General features: G+C 41.8%; 2 protein-coding genes across 2 annotated transcripts; one reads left to right on the top strand and one right to left on the bottom strand.

Moving 5' to 3' along the window:
• Positions 1 to 3,609: 3,609 nt before the first annotated feature.
• trmt2b (tRNA methyltransferase 2 homolog B) lies at positions 3,610 to 6,893 on the bottom strand. The gene is made up of 2 exons (XM_080781672.1): positions 5,466 to 6,893; positions 3,610 to 4,979 (listed from the first exon to the last, which is right to left on the bottom strand). Exons 1-2 carry the CDS (start codon positions 6,354 to 6,356, stop codon positions 4,353 to 4,355), a joined length of 1,518 nt encoding a protein of 505 aa, XP_080637798.1. The 5' UTR covers positions 6,357 to 6,893; the 3' UTR covers positions 3,610 to 4,352.
• Positions 6,894 to 7,108: 215 nt separating this feature from the next.
• On the top strand, positions 7,109 to 13,424 carry dnajb12a (DnaJ heat shock protein family (Hsp40) member B12a). The gene is made up of 9 exons (XM_080781649.1): positions 7,109 to 7,325; positions 8,103 to 8,259; positions 9,110 to 9,255; positions 9,349 to 9,525; positions 9,973 to 10,058; positions 10,309 to 10,418; positions 11,558 to 11,730; positions 12,173 to 12,315; positions 12,564 to 13,424. Exons 1-8 carry the CDS (start codon positions 7,193 to 7,195, stop codon positions 12,292 to 12,294), a joined length of 1,104 nt encoding a protein of 367 aa, XP_080637775.1. The 5' UTR covers positions 7,109 to 7,192; the 3' UTR covers positions 12,295 to 12,315; positions 12,564 to 13,424.
• Positions 13,425 to 13,847: the final 423 nt, after the last annotated feature.

The raw sequence follows: 13,847 nt of genomic DNA, 5'->3' as shown, positions 1-13,847 counted from the left end.
GTACCTACCTAGCTGGCCAAAACAGATAATACTTTATGTCCTTACCAAGGTTTGGGCCCGTGCCTATGCAGCTTTTCCAAAGATTGAAACCCTGCTTGGCCAGGGGAGATACTGCACTCATGAGCTTTGTACATTACTACTTCTCACCTAGACACACTGTTCGACACACAATGGTCGAAACATCTCCAAGCTCTCCATCCACTGCGGATGCGAGCGAGTTAAAATATATTGTATTTTTATTTATTTAAAAGAAAATATATATAAATGATATATACGATACACCTTTATTTACCCAGGGTAGATTTGCTGAGCACTTGACACTTGACTAGTGGCTCTATTTCCTGCTTCACATTCACTAACACACACACACACACACACACACACACACTTGATTACAGCTTTTATGGTCATCAGACATGCATGTCTAGCCGGTTGATATCAACCATGTCATATAGGGTCATGTAGATTATCATTATGAGAGGAGTGTGTGCGATGCTAATCAGGTCATAAAGCCAACGATTAAATATGATTGCCCAGAACGGCCTGGCAAAACATGTCGTCAACATTATAGGACATCCGAACCCTGCCACGCCGTTATGGACATTGGCCTTGAGCAAGAGTTCAGCGGTTTAATGATGACAATGAGATATACAGACCGGGATGAGAGATTAACCAACCCACAGTGTTGTTAAAAATAATTCTATTAAAAATGTGTCAAAAAGGATAAAGATAAGCTCACAGCTCACATACTGCATCGCGAATCTATCAGCTCAATGTTAAAAATGTCAGCACTTGCGCAGGAAACCGGGTTCAAATCAGGGGTATAAGAGTGCTGCTTTAAAGTGATTCATTTTGATGCTGTATTACCGATCTGGTCTCCCCTTGGAGAAACACTGTTCTAACTTTACGTTCATTAAAAATGAACAGTGACAAGGAAGGGAGCGTGGCTGAGGTGTGGTGTCTTCAAGAAAGCCTAGGAGGGCGGCGAGGGCCCTGTGCATGTTCAATCCTGTTTTAATACCTATACACTGTAGTGCATGTACTGTATTATGCCTGCTTGTGTGTCTATTCATATCTACTGTGTTTTCATGAGTGTAATTCCATTTTTTTCCACGCCGTTGCTTCAGATGATCTGTTTACAATAAAACTTCTGTGGCCTGCACTTCTGTAAAAGTGCATTTGCACTTTACTGTGGCTAGCTACTGTATATATATACACGTTGTTTTTTACACATTTCCATTTAAACATAACATAACAAACATAATCCCTTCATTACAATAAGAAAGTACAGAGGACATATTTACGTTCTCAAACTTTACTACCGGTATTTAAGTAAAAAAATTGGCCAGATATCCATTGACATAGCAACAGATCAGTTAACTAACCAGGGGTCCTTGAGGGGGTTCCAGGTGGTCTCCAGCTAAATGGCACTCCATTTGCACACTCAGCGTTATGGGGTCTGTGGCCTCTAATGCAATACCAAACTGGAATACATTTTAAAAAAAGGACCACTGAACTGCCTCAAGCCGATGATTACATCAATTTAATTCTTGGGAAAGACGCATTGTTGTACATTTTGAGTCAATGCAATGTTAAATTGCTGTTCAATTACCGTTTGCCTGGTATCCTATTGATTGATTCATATCTTAATTGACAACATTTTCATACATAAACATACCTGTACGTTTGTAGTTTGCAGCATAAATCACAACAATTATATGTATTATAATATTTTTCATTGTGATCCTTTAATCCTTGTTACTCGACCTCTGCTTATTTACCCTGGGGGTTGTTGACCAGGGCTTATGCTATTTATCTTGACACGTTGTCTCCGAAATGAAACATAGGACCCAGTCTTCACCTTGCCTGGAGATGGCTATCATATTCCCAATGCATGTGCTCATGGGTTTTAGCCTCTGACGTCAGCAGATAATGGCATTAGTTGAATACCTCCACAATACGATACATCTGGTGATAAATTACAATCAGATGGAGCAGCAGCAGAGTGGAGCTCACCTGATCATGCATCTCTGACGGGCCTATGTCTGCAGTGTATGGGTCACTAAGTACATGTACTTAAGTATTGTACTAAAGTACAGTTTTGGTGGTACTTTATACTTTACTTGAGTATTGGCATTTCTCAATACTTTATGCTCCACTACACCACCGCAGAGGCAAATGTTGTGCTACAAGTTACGTTGTAGACTTTGAAGGCAGGATGCCGTGTCGCCTAAAAACAATAGTATTTCTACATGGTGGTATTGCAACTTTTACTTTCTTCCACCACTGCTGACAGGCCTAGTAGTGTCTGACCCAAGGCCATGAAGTTGCAAGAATTCAGTCCAAGAAAGTGTCCCCATGGCCCCCACCTGCATCTCATTCCTTTCCAAAAAAGACACTCTGTTGACTGTTCAATCTGCTCTGCCAGGCACAGCAGCACATGGTTTGGGGCCTAGACGACACTAGACCATCATTGTCATCCCATTACCTCATTCCAGAAGGGAAAAAAGGGAAAATCTCAAGACAAGGCCACCATATTGCAACATATAGTAATAACTGCCCATAAACGGTGGTAACCCCTCAGACACAAAACGATGCTGTCATAACCTACAGTACTCTGTCTGAACTGAAGTAAACTGAACCCAAAATATGAGACCACCATTATGTAATTGTGCAACAGTGAAGTAAAGGTTTAGCTGGAGCAGATTAAATAGCACAAAAAATACCACCATCTATTGGACAAATGCTACTACTGCAGTGTAAAGAAATTAAGAAGAAGATAATAAGAAAAGAAAGATAATAATGTTTCTTTTTAACCACACAAGTGCCATATTGTCATAAACGGTGTGATCTACACCTGGTGTGTCATTATAGGCATATAATGACACACCGGGTTCAAAGTTTGGTTTGACATCCAGCATACAGTAGGTGTTCTGGATTACTAATTGACCGTGTGGGGAAAAAAAAAAACATACTGTAGTACCTTTTGTTCTAGGACTAGCCATTACGTAACATATAGCAGGGCCTGCAGAGAGGTGCCCAAACCCCAGAAAAGGGCATGTGTGCGGACGTAGGGCACGTGATTTTTGAGGTGGCCTTTTTGTGGTGGTCCTTTTCACACACCGGAAATGGCACGAGGAAGTTCTTGAGAATCTCAAGAGTTACATTATTGTTAAACATCTGCATGTCTACACAATTAGAGAAGTCTACAGAATTCTACACATTTAGAGAATGTAGAAGAATTGCTATTTTGATCAACGCTTGCCTGTTATCTCTCCTATGGTACCACATCAACACAGCATGGAATTACAGACAAAATCTTATTCAACGATGACAAAATATTCGGTGTAGTTTTGGGTCTGAGGCTAAATTAAATGGTAGTCCGTGGCTCAATTGCCGAATAAATAATGGACCTTGATATGAAAAAGGTTGAAAACCACTGATGTAAAGCACGTCAAATTGCCTTGTTGGAATGTGCTTTACAAATAAACTTGTCATCCCATTATTTAAATCCAGAAAATAGGTAGTAATAATAATAATAATAATAATGGGTAAAAGGTTGCAAGTTGCAACACATAGTGTAACGTAACGACACATAAACTGTGGCAACTGTGACAAAAGTATGCCTGTCATACTCTGAACCAGAAAGTCTGCCATTGGTTCTGCAATGCTGTTATTTGTTTATTTTATTTGCAAATGGTCTCCACCCAGTATTAGCACATTCACTGGATTAAGATATCAGTAGGCGGAGATCTCTGTCTGGGATTGGGGCATATAGACATACATCTATGCTGGGGCAGATCAAATGGCACCATCTACTGTTCAAACATCACTACTGCAGTGAGAGAAAAATGATATCCGTGAGTTACTTACATATAACGGGTCTGTCATCCCTCCTGAATCCTGCAGGAGTCTTCTGGCAGACTGACTCCTCATCTCCTGGCAGACCCCTGGATTGGTATCAAACTCCACAAATTCACCAGAACAAAGGAAATTACTTCTATGTTAAAACGTTTCTGGGGAAGGACCTAGACCTAACTTATAACCACTTAAGCCCTTTTATACTAACTACATCTGATCATACACTGTGTCACATGGGGAACATAGGCAGTCCACAAGTAGATCTTTAAGACCCCCTCCACCCCCTTTATTCTTGAAAATAAATAAATTGAAAATCTTTGTTTTGAAGATTTTCTTTAATGATAAATTATGTATTGTGTGGTGTGACTGGTGTCATATTGTCACAGTTTATTTGGTAGAGTATATAGTGAACTTTTGCAGGCAAAAGTTTTCCACCCCTGATTCTGTTTAGTACATAGTCATGAATTCCTCCTGCAGTACAGAAGACTTTGCTATCTCTCAAAGAGCAACACCAGTTCACAGTGCGGTGTATGTGGAAACATATCCACCGGCACGGCCACTCTTGGGGAGAAGGCCTCCCCTGTGAGCTTCCTGCGTGGGTCCGGAGCACAACACAGCTCCATGAAGTTCCTCATGGCCTCTCCCTCCGGCTTACACGAGATGTAGACCAGTCTGCGAATGGCAGGCTGGTTCCGCAGAGCTCGGACCACGCGGTGGTGCAGACCGGCTCGGGCGGGGTTCACCACGGCTGTGAGGCCTCCTCCGTCCACCGTCGAGCTAAACAGAGGAGAGGTGAGCCCAGGGACGACAACCTCCGCTTTTCCAGCGAGAAACTCGCAGTTGTGCACGTTATTTAGGGCAGCGTTGTGCCGCGCGTCCTCCACCGCCTGTTCGATGAGCTCTACTCCGACGACCCTGTGCACTCGAGGAGACATGGTAATGCCAATGGCTCCTGTGCCACAGCAGATGTCCAGGAGAGTACCTCCTTGCCGTGCCTTTCCTCCCGTGTCTGCCTCGGGGAAGCACATGTCTCCAATAGCACTGTAGAGCAGCTCAGCTGCTCCCCGGTTCACCTGGAAAAAGGCGTCAGGAGAGATGCGGAACTTGAATCCCAGAACCTGTTGAATGACAGTACAACATGAGAGTAGGATAACTCTAAATGGTTGTCATTTCTTATCAGGGGCAGTCTGATAAGAGGCAAAAAAAGTTATCCTACAAGATTAAAAAGAGAGAGAGACAGAGACAATACCATTTATATGCTTTCACTAATAAAGACAAGACTAAAATAATACTTGTGTTTGACAACAATAACTACTAACAAAAATGTCCTAATGTTACTTCCAACTTCTATGAAGTTGGAACAGGAAGTTTCAGCGCTTTTCAGCGTTATACAAAATTAGTTACAACAAAGAAGGCTTTGTGCTAAAAGGTTACATTTCTATGCATGCTGCCGTGCCAACTAAATGAAAGTGCCCGAAAACAACTGTTCAGCTAGTGAAATTGTTGCTGGTCACTCTGAAGTACCAATATACAAAGTCAAATACTTTTACTGGATGTATCTGTATGTGTGCCATATGTTTTCTCTTGGAGGTGACTGTTGTTACCTCTTCGTATATGTGTGGCTGCCCGTGCAGAAGCTGGTACGGCGACTGCTCATGACTACAGCGGGTCATGGAGCTCTCCTGGAAGTACAGTGAGTGTAGCGGACAGGCCGCTCCGGGACCCTGGGTGAAGTAATCCACCAGGGCAGCTTTGTGAACGTCCCTCTCCGCTGGAGCCAGTGTCTGTGGGTGAAAGTACACTATGGCCATGGTGTGGCCCTCTGCGTTGCTCCTCACTGTGATCTCCCTCCAGTGGCCACCTTCGTGGAACAAGATGCAGGGTTGGAGTGGAGACAGGCGGATGAAGTCTTGGTAACACCTGGCCACCAGTTTGTGTTTCTCTGGCATGTTGAGGAGGTGATGGTTGCTGCTGACGCAAACAATGTTTTGCTTCCTGCCAGTGCCAACGTAATGGCCGACTGTCTTTGGGTTCCCATCGGCTCCAAGGTTGACAGAGAAACTGGACTTGTTGCGGTATCCTTCCCTGACTGGTGATGGTAGAATGGTCTGGACAGGGAAAGGCAGTTTAGGGCCCATAGTTAATGGTAATGAAGATAGCTGGGAGGAGGGGGTTCCTTTGGACAGCTGGTCAGAGAGGTGACACAGGACCTTTTCCACGTGCTTTTGTTTTAACTCAAGCTGTTCATCGTAGCTTAGTCTCCATAATGGGGTGACGACATCAGCCAGCCTTTCTTCCCAGGACAGGTGCTCATTTGATGGAGGCCTTGTCTTCTTTTTTCTCCAGTTTTTCTTTGACAGGGACTTGGCCTGGTCAGTTGAAACGGTAGAACCAACACTCTCAGCTGACAAACAGACTCTTGCCAGGAGGGAGCATTGAAGAAGCTCACGTTTGACGACCAGGAATGGTCTTTTATATGCCATCGTTAAAGCCATATATAATGATTACAACTGACTTGCCGTCTTGAGATTATGATATAATATGATATATAATATTTGTTAGAGACTCTCTGTTGCCTTAGCGGGAGAACATGTGTATCTATCTGGACTGTAAGGTAGATGATTTAGGTTCACTTGAATCCTATAGTTAGTATTTCTCGGATAGTCCATAATTAGATTAGATTCTTACTTACGTCATCATTCCTTATAATGTGGCGTCATCATGCTGTGACCGTGTGACGTCACGCTTTAATGCTGGGCCTCGTTCCCTGGCAACAATATTATTTTAATATTTCTTTATGTTCGCCTGACTCAAAATGACGAATCTTTAATTTTTCACCTGAAGACCTTGAGAGGGCTGAAAGGGGGGAAATGCCTGGTCTAAATGCAGCGCGTCCTTCTTCTGCTGTAGTAACTACTAAATCAAGAGACTCATAGTCATTTAGTGTAATCATATTTCAGGATTATAGTGGTAAACTAGGATTATGGGAGCTGAAGGGTAACAACAACAAAGCAGTGTCACCTCTAGATTTAATCTCCAGATAATAAGTGAGCTGAATGAAACTGGATAAACATGCACTTTCACGCGAACAGGAAGTCAACACACGATGGGGGGGAGGGTAACAGATCACAAGCCCACATAGCGTCGCAGAAGTGACGCTCTGTGGGCTTTTAGATCTGCTATTTCTTTTAAGTTAGCGTCGCGTTGAGATGACGTCACTTCTAAACGTCATCTTCCAGCGCCCGGGTAACGAGTAAACAGTTCCGCTGCCAGGCTGAGACTCGAGAGCGAGTCTAGAGAGAGAATCTGGCCTGGGAGAGTCGGAGTCGCGATGGAATCAAACAAGGACGAGGCGGAGCGGTGCATCAAGATCGCTCTCGTCGCGATCTGCAGCCAGCAGCCGGACAAAGCCAGGAGGTTCCTGGAGAAAGCGGAGCGGCTGTTTCCCACAGATAAGGCCAAGAGTACGTCGAGTTTATTTCATCATGGGGTTTATTTTGGTCTCTTGGGCCACCGATCGAGGCGAGCGACGCCTGCCTGTACTGCCAGAGCATAGCAGCAGAGCCCCAAACGAGCTAACGTTAGCATAACTTCTTATCGAATGGATACAGACAGTTGCTGCGACACTGACAGCTGCTATTTGGAGTTCCCCTCCCCCACCATCTCGTTGATTATCTTCATTTTCTTGTTTAATGGTTTGGTGCTGTTTATTTTTGGGTATATATTATATATCATATATGTCATGTTTAGCTACAGAGTGGCTAGTACTTGTACCGTTAGCTCTGCTAGCCGACAGCTGAGCTGGCTACAGGATAGGTGGGCACCTGTCCTTTTTGGACATCTGTCTGGGCACAAGACACCTCAATGTAAAATTGCCTATTTTGTCCAACCACAATGTCTTTAAGTAATGTATGTGAGTGAACAGGCATGGTACATCATTACCAGACTTACTTTTATCTTCCAACTTGTTTATTCCCCAAAATTAGTGGTTATACAGGTTTTGTAGCAATTACCGGTAGTTTAAGTATGTTCTAATCATTGTATTTGTATACTTTACTTTTAACATTTTAGTTGGACAAAATAGCCAATTCTTTTACATCAAGGTGCCCAGATGTCCAAATTGCCCACCTATGCTGTTACCGCTGAGGAGGATACGACTGGGGCTTGGTCGTCGTTGTTTCTTTAGCGTGCAAGAGCTGCAAACCTCTGATGCGAAAAACACTTCCCTTTGGTGTTCACAGACCTCCTGGAGTCGTTGTCACAGAACGGAAAGCCACCTGACGAGGACGACAGCAGCGCATCAATGAACGGAGATGGACCCAAGATGAGACACCGCGATCCACCTGCAGGAGAGACAGCCAAACCTTACACCTCAGACCAGCTGGATGCTGTCAAAAAGTCAGTATGAAAACGTATACAAGTCAACAAGACATGTATATATGTAGCATAGTGTCTCACAACCTCAGCCTGATGGCCTAAAAGTATAATATCTCCCCCGAATCACAGGTATATCCCTTTGGCTTAGTAGTGCTTTCCCGGTTGTTTCACGCACACATACACACACACCACGATTTTCAACCCTAGATTTCTTTATATTGGGTTCAATCTAGAGTTGCAATGATCAAATTTACGGTACATTTCCGATCTGCTTGTATTAAACATTAAACTCACCAATATTGCAGCTGTAGGGCAAGCTTGAATTATCCTCTTTCAATCTGCAAGACATTTGTTTCATTTGATCAATAGGCTGTCAATGGAAGGTATTGTAACTAGATTCATCCCATTATTTTAAAAAATCTAGTGTTGCAAATTGCGACTAGTGACATTACACTGTTATCTCTACATTCTACGTGTGTGATTATTTGCTCTTCACTCTGGACAAGAGAGGCTGACAAATTGTATACAATCATGCAGAATCCAGCCTTGGATGGCGAGATTAAGATTATAATGTGCATGTTGATTTCACAATGGCAGTAGTGACAAGTTATCGACTGGTAGAATTTAAAGTGCTATATCTCAATTCATTTCGTGATAAGATTTTGTTTGTATTTGTGCTGCCAGAGGGATGTGGGGGGGAAAGAATATATATGTCAATTGTTGAAAATACTTGTGTAATATAAAGAAAATTAATAAACATATGTTAAAAAAAAAGTGCTATATCAGCTCTGCAAGTTGTTAACGGTTAATGTTCAGAAATTATACCCGCCTCCCCAAAATAGATTCTAATGTCGGTTTCTTTTGTTTGTAGAATAAAGAGTTGCAAGGATTACTATGAAATTCTTGGAGTTGAAAAGGCTGCATCTGAGGAGGACCTTAAGAAGGCCTACAGAAAGTTGGCTCTGAAGTTCCATCCAGATAAAAACCATGCACCAGGAGCTACAGAAGCATTCAAAGGTATTTTGAAATTGACATTTCTCCGTTGCTATAGAATGGTATGCACTGCGTAAAAGAAATGGCCCAAAACTATTTGTTTCTGTGATGTTTCAGCTATTGGAAATGCCTACGCTGTATTGAGTAACACAGAGAAACGACGACAGTATGACCAGTATGGAGAGGAACGCGCTAACCCCAACAGACAGAGACAACAGCAGCGCCAAGAGTTCGAAGCTGACATCTCTCCAGAAGACCTCTTCAACATGTTCTTTGGAGGAGGATTCCCATCAAGTGTGTAGTCGAACATATATTTTATAATTTCAAAGATTAATACCAGAAGTGGACATAAGACATGGGCTTTTTTCCAGACTTTTTGATTCATATGCATTGGATAATTTGATATGCATTAGGCCACAGACCACCATAGTCTCTGTACCTCCGGGATGCCATTTCTATTTTATTTTTTTGACCCGCTGCAGGGGATTGTGGGAGGTGAACACGCCTTTTTCAATCTGACTGGTTTTTTTTTAAGCCTAATTCATATTCCGTAGAATGAGTTTTGAGTAGTTTTGAGCCTTGCATCGCAGCACGTTGTTTGCTCTAAGAACTGATCTTCAAGCTAAACAATGCATTGCAGCAAGTGGTTGGCTTGAAGATCGGTTATTTTTAGAAGGACACCGTTGGTTTCAACATAGCATCCTATTATTTGATTTGCATACATACCTTTCTTTTCCTCAGGCAATGTACACGTTTACAGAAATGGCAGAATGCATTTTGGCCATCAGGCGAGAGGCCAAGGCGAGAGGCGAGAACAACAGAGAGAAGTAAGTTCAACCTGTAATATGTAAACATTCATTATAAAATGCCACCATCATTCCACTCCACTTACAACCTGACGTCCCTATGATGGGTGAACAAGCTCACAACATGTCAGGATGCGACATTTGTGAGCTTGCAACATTTGTGAGCTTGTACGTTGGCTTTTTTTCCAGCATTTCCTGAAGTATAAAATGGGGCTTACGGGGTTAATTTGTGTCTGTTTATGAAATTGCTGTGATATGTTGTTTGCTGCAGGGCGGTCTGGCTCTGTTCGTCCAGTTGATGCCCATCCTCATTCTCATCGTGGTTTCTGCACTCAGCCAAATGATGGTGGCACAGCCCCCCTACAGCCTTAGCTACCGCCCGTAAGTGCAAACTCACTCGTTTATTCCAGGGTTTCTGCGCGTTATTAAAAAGTATTAACTCAGTTTTGCCAAACATTTAAGCCAGGCCTTCAAAAGCTTTTCGAAGGTCTGAGATGTGAATTGGTAGTGTTAAATTGTTTGCTTTCCAAAAAGAAAGCAAATGTGATTGGCAACTTAGAACGTATTTGCTTAGGTATGATTTAGGTTGTGCATTTTTCCACAAGCAAATTAATGTACAATGGCTGCCTCATTCCCTCTTTCACCATAACCTTTAGGAACTTTAGGAAGTCTTTAGCTTTAGTCGTCTTTGTTGATTGGTGTTTTGTGATTGTGTGTACTTGGGTTAGTTTGTATTGTGCATGGTCGGTTGAGTCTCCCCAAGCCATCATTGTTTGGAGAAAAAACAAAGTGCTAAGCTGGCCAAGAAAAGAGGAAAGACCATTGTTGTTTAAGAAGACAAAAACGGATGCACTGTATCTCTCACATCAACAGGTCATGTATGTCATGTATGACATACATGACATGTATGTCATTTATGTAGGTCATGCATATAATATATCTTCAGTAAAACTTTAAATTTGTACTTGCTTGTAGGTGCTCAGGGTTTCCTTCCTATACAAGCCAAACGCCCTTAATCTTGACTAAAACCACCCGAACTGGTATAAATCACCTTGTTAACATGCAACAACAGTACCTGAAAGTTGGCAACCTTGTACTGGCATTGCTATGGCATCAGTCATAGCAATGCCAGTTGCATCGTATAGCCGATGCCATTTAATAAAATGTAATTTTTACCAATTGTGTATGGTAGTATATGGAGGATTGATTCAATTCATCCCCTGAGCAAGCAGTCAGGCTTTAGTAGTGCAAAAATCAACCGGTTTAAAATTCAGGGTGGAAGAGGAAGGTTACTGTACATAGTGCAGCTTTAAATGTCCACTGTGGTATTAACTCATTAAAAATGTGTTCAAAATCTGTCTAACCTCATGTACTTTCTGCTTATTATGCTACTGTAGATATGTGTCTATATGTAGATATATACGTCTACATAGTACATACACCCACTGACGTACACCTGTAAACCTGTGATGTTGACAATAGAGCTGACACTGATTCTCTTTCACTCATTTGTGGCTCAGGTCAGTGGGTCATATTCACAAGAGGCATACGCCTGCCCTGAGGGTGCCTTTCTATGTGAGCGACCGTTTCAATGAAGAATACGCCGGAAGTAACTTAAGGAATGTTGAGAAAAGTGTGGAGGAGGACTACATCGGCAACCTTAGAAACAACTGTTGGAAGGAGAAGCAACAGAGTGAGTATTCCTGTACCACGGCACAGTTTTCTTTCATACTTTTTGTTGTGTTGGAAAAACGGATCTCTTGGTACAGCTTTTTTGTCCAACTTCCAAAACTGTTACTTTTCAGGAAATGGGGGAAAGAAAACCTACGTTCTTATTAAGCTCTTATTAATACCTTTTTGATTGGTAAAATATTTATAAATCCCACAGACTTAATCACTTAAGCCTGACATCCCCATTTTATTTTTTCATAGTTACAAAATGTTTCTAAAATAGCAGAGTCTTTCCTGCATGACTGAACTTCTCACCCTATCTCTAAGGGAGATGCCAGCCAAGAAAACTAATTTCGGCTGCTTGTATTCGTGACCTTATTCTTTCGGTCATGACCCACACTTCATGAGCATTGATTTGCTTGTGTAATTAGGCTCATTATTGCTTAAAATGCTCTTCTTTGCAGAGGAAGGATTACTGTACCGCGCCCGTTACTTTGGAGATTCTGACTTGTACCAAAGGGCACAGAGAATGGGAACGCCTAGCTGTTCTAGACTCTCAGAGATTCAGGTTATACTCCATGGTTAGATGTCACTGGCACACAAATGGGTGAGTTGTTGCAATGATTTAATGTAAAGCATTTGGCTACTGTGCATCATTTATTTCAGGATGCCAAGCTTGATGCCAATATAATTCACTACACTGATGTTTTTGCACAACCCTTTTTTAACCATAATTTACAGAATATTTTATAATGTTAGGAGCATGTGACAGATAAATTAAAGTCTTTGAATTTGAGCCCATGTAGAATTACTGCTGCGTTATTGTGCCACTGACACTAATTTCCTTTTTAATAGGTTCTCTGGTACTTGAATCTTAACCGGAAGAAATCTGTCAGAGCCCCACACTCAAATTGGAGCAAATTTACTGCAGCACCACCAAGAACATCAGAAATGCCTTACCCCCCCACGGTGGGCAACACATCACAGCAGGGAACCTCTCTGTAGATTGACTTCCTTGTAAAACAGTGGTTCTCAATTTTTTTTTTCTTTTTTCCTTTATTCAATTTCAAAGACAACCCATAACTCTGATAGTGTACGAATATAACCACACGGTCCGTTTGGTTACTTTTGTGCGTTTGCAGAGTTAAGAGACATGTATGGGTCCACTTGGAACCTGCCCCTTCAAGGACTCCCCTGAGGGGGTCCCTGGAGAACCACTGACTGTAGAACTCCGAGAAGGCTCGAGTCGACAGCTGGTATTTTCTCTAACACTTAGTGTCTTCAAAGATGGTAGCAGTTCAGGGGGAGTCGCAGCTGAGAGCATAAGGGCATAGTTGTCTTTTTTTTATGGTAAATGCAAAGCTGCTACGTGTTACCATTCTCTCTCCCCCAAATCCTTTGTTTTCCTGAATACTTTGAGAAACCTCAAGGGCCTTCTCATAGAGATTATCTGAGCCACTGACGAAGTGTGTAATTTTTATAGTTCATACCATGTGTAAATATTAAAAACTTACTTTTAACAGTTGCGGGATCTAACATGAGCAGATATCAGATATCATTTATCTTTTTAATTTAATCGTTATCCTGTGGATTTTGCTTGTAGCCTGTTTTGGATTAAGAAGCAGTGGAAATTATTGCACAGAACTAAAGTGAAACCATATTTATTAAATTAATCCTGCTAAAAGCTGTTTGTGTTTTTTATGAGTCATGTTTTCTAACTTTTATAGTTATAAAACTCTTGATTCGACATGGTAGACAATTGTTGACATTAAAAATGACAAGAATGGCTTACTCAAAATATTTTATTTGTTCAAGTTTTATGCCAGTACAAAAAGCACTGTCGTTAGCACATTGTTATGAATAGCAAATAGGACCGTCCAGGGTTCAGAATTTGCATTCAACAACTAATCAATGCATTAAGTCACACACACAAGTACCATCCCATATTTCTCCATGTGAAAATATTTAAAGATTACATTTTTTCACAGGCTCATACATGAATGTGCAGTTAAAAGGTTTGTAGCTGCCATTAAGACGTAGAAAGTTACTTCAACAGAAAACTAACATGGAAACATACAGTACATTTGTTTTGGTTTTCGGTAATCAGCAATACACATGTCTTTCCCCCCCCCCCCACTG

This window comes from Protomyctophum bolini, assembly GCF_963924005.1.
Source record: "Protomyctophum bolini genome assembly, chromosome: 14".
Taxonomy (NCBI): Eukaryota; Metazoa; Chordata; class Actinopteri; order Myctophiformes; family Myctophidae; genus Protomyctophum; species Protomyctophum bolini.
Note: the sequence above shows the minus strand (reverse complement) of the source record. Positions and strands in the feature narration are given on the sequence as shown.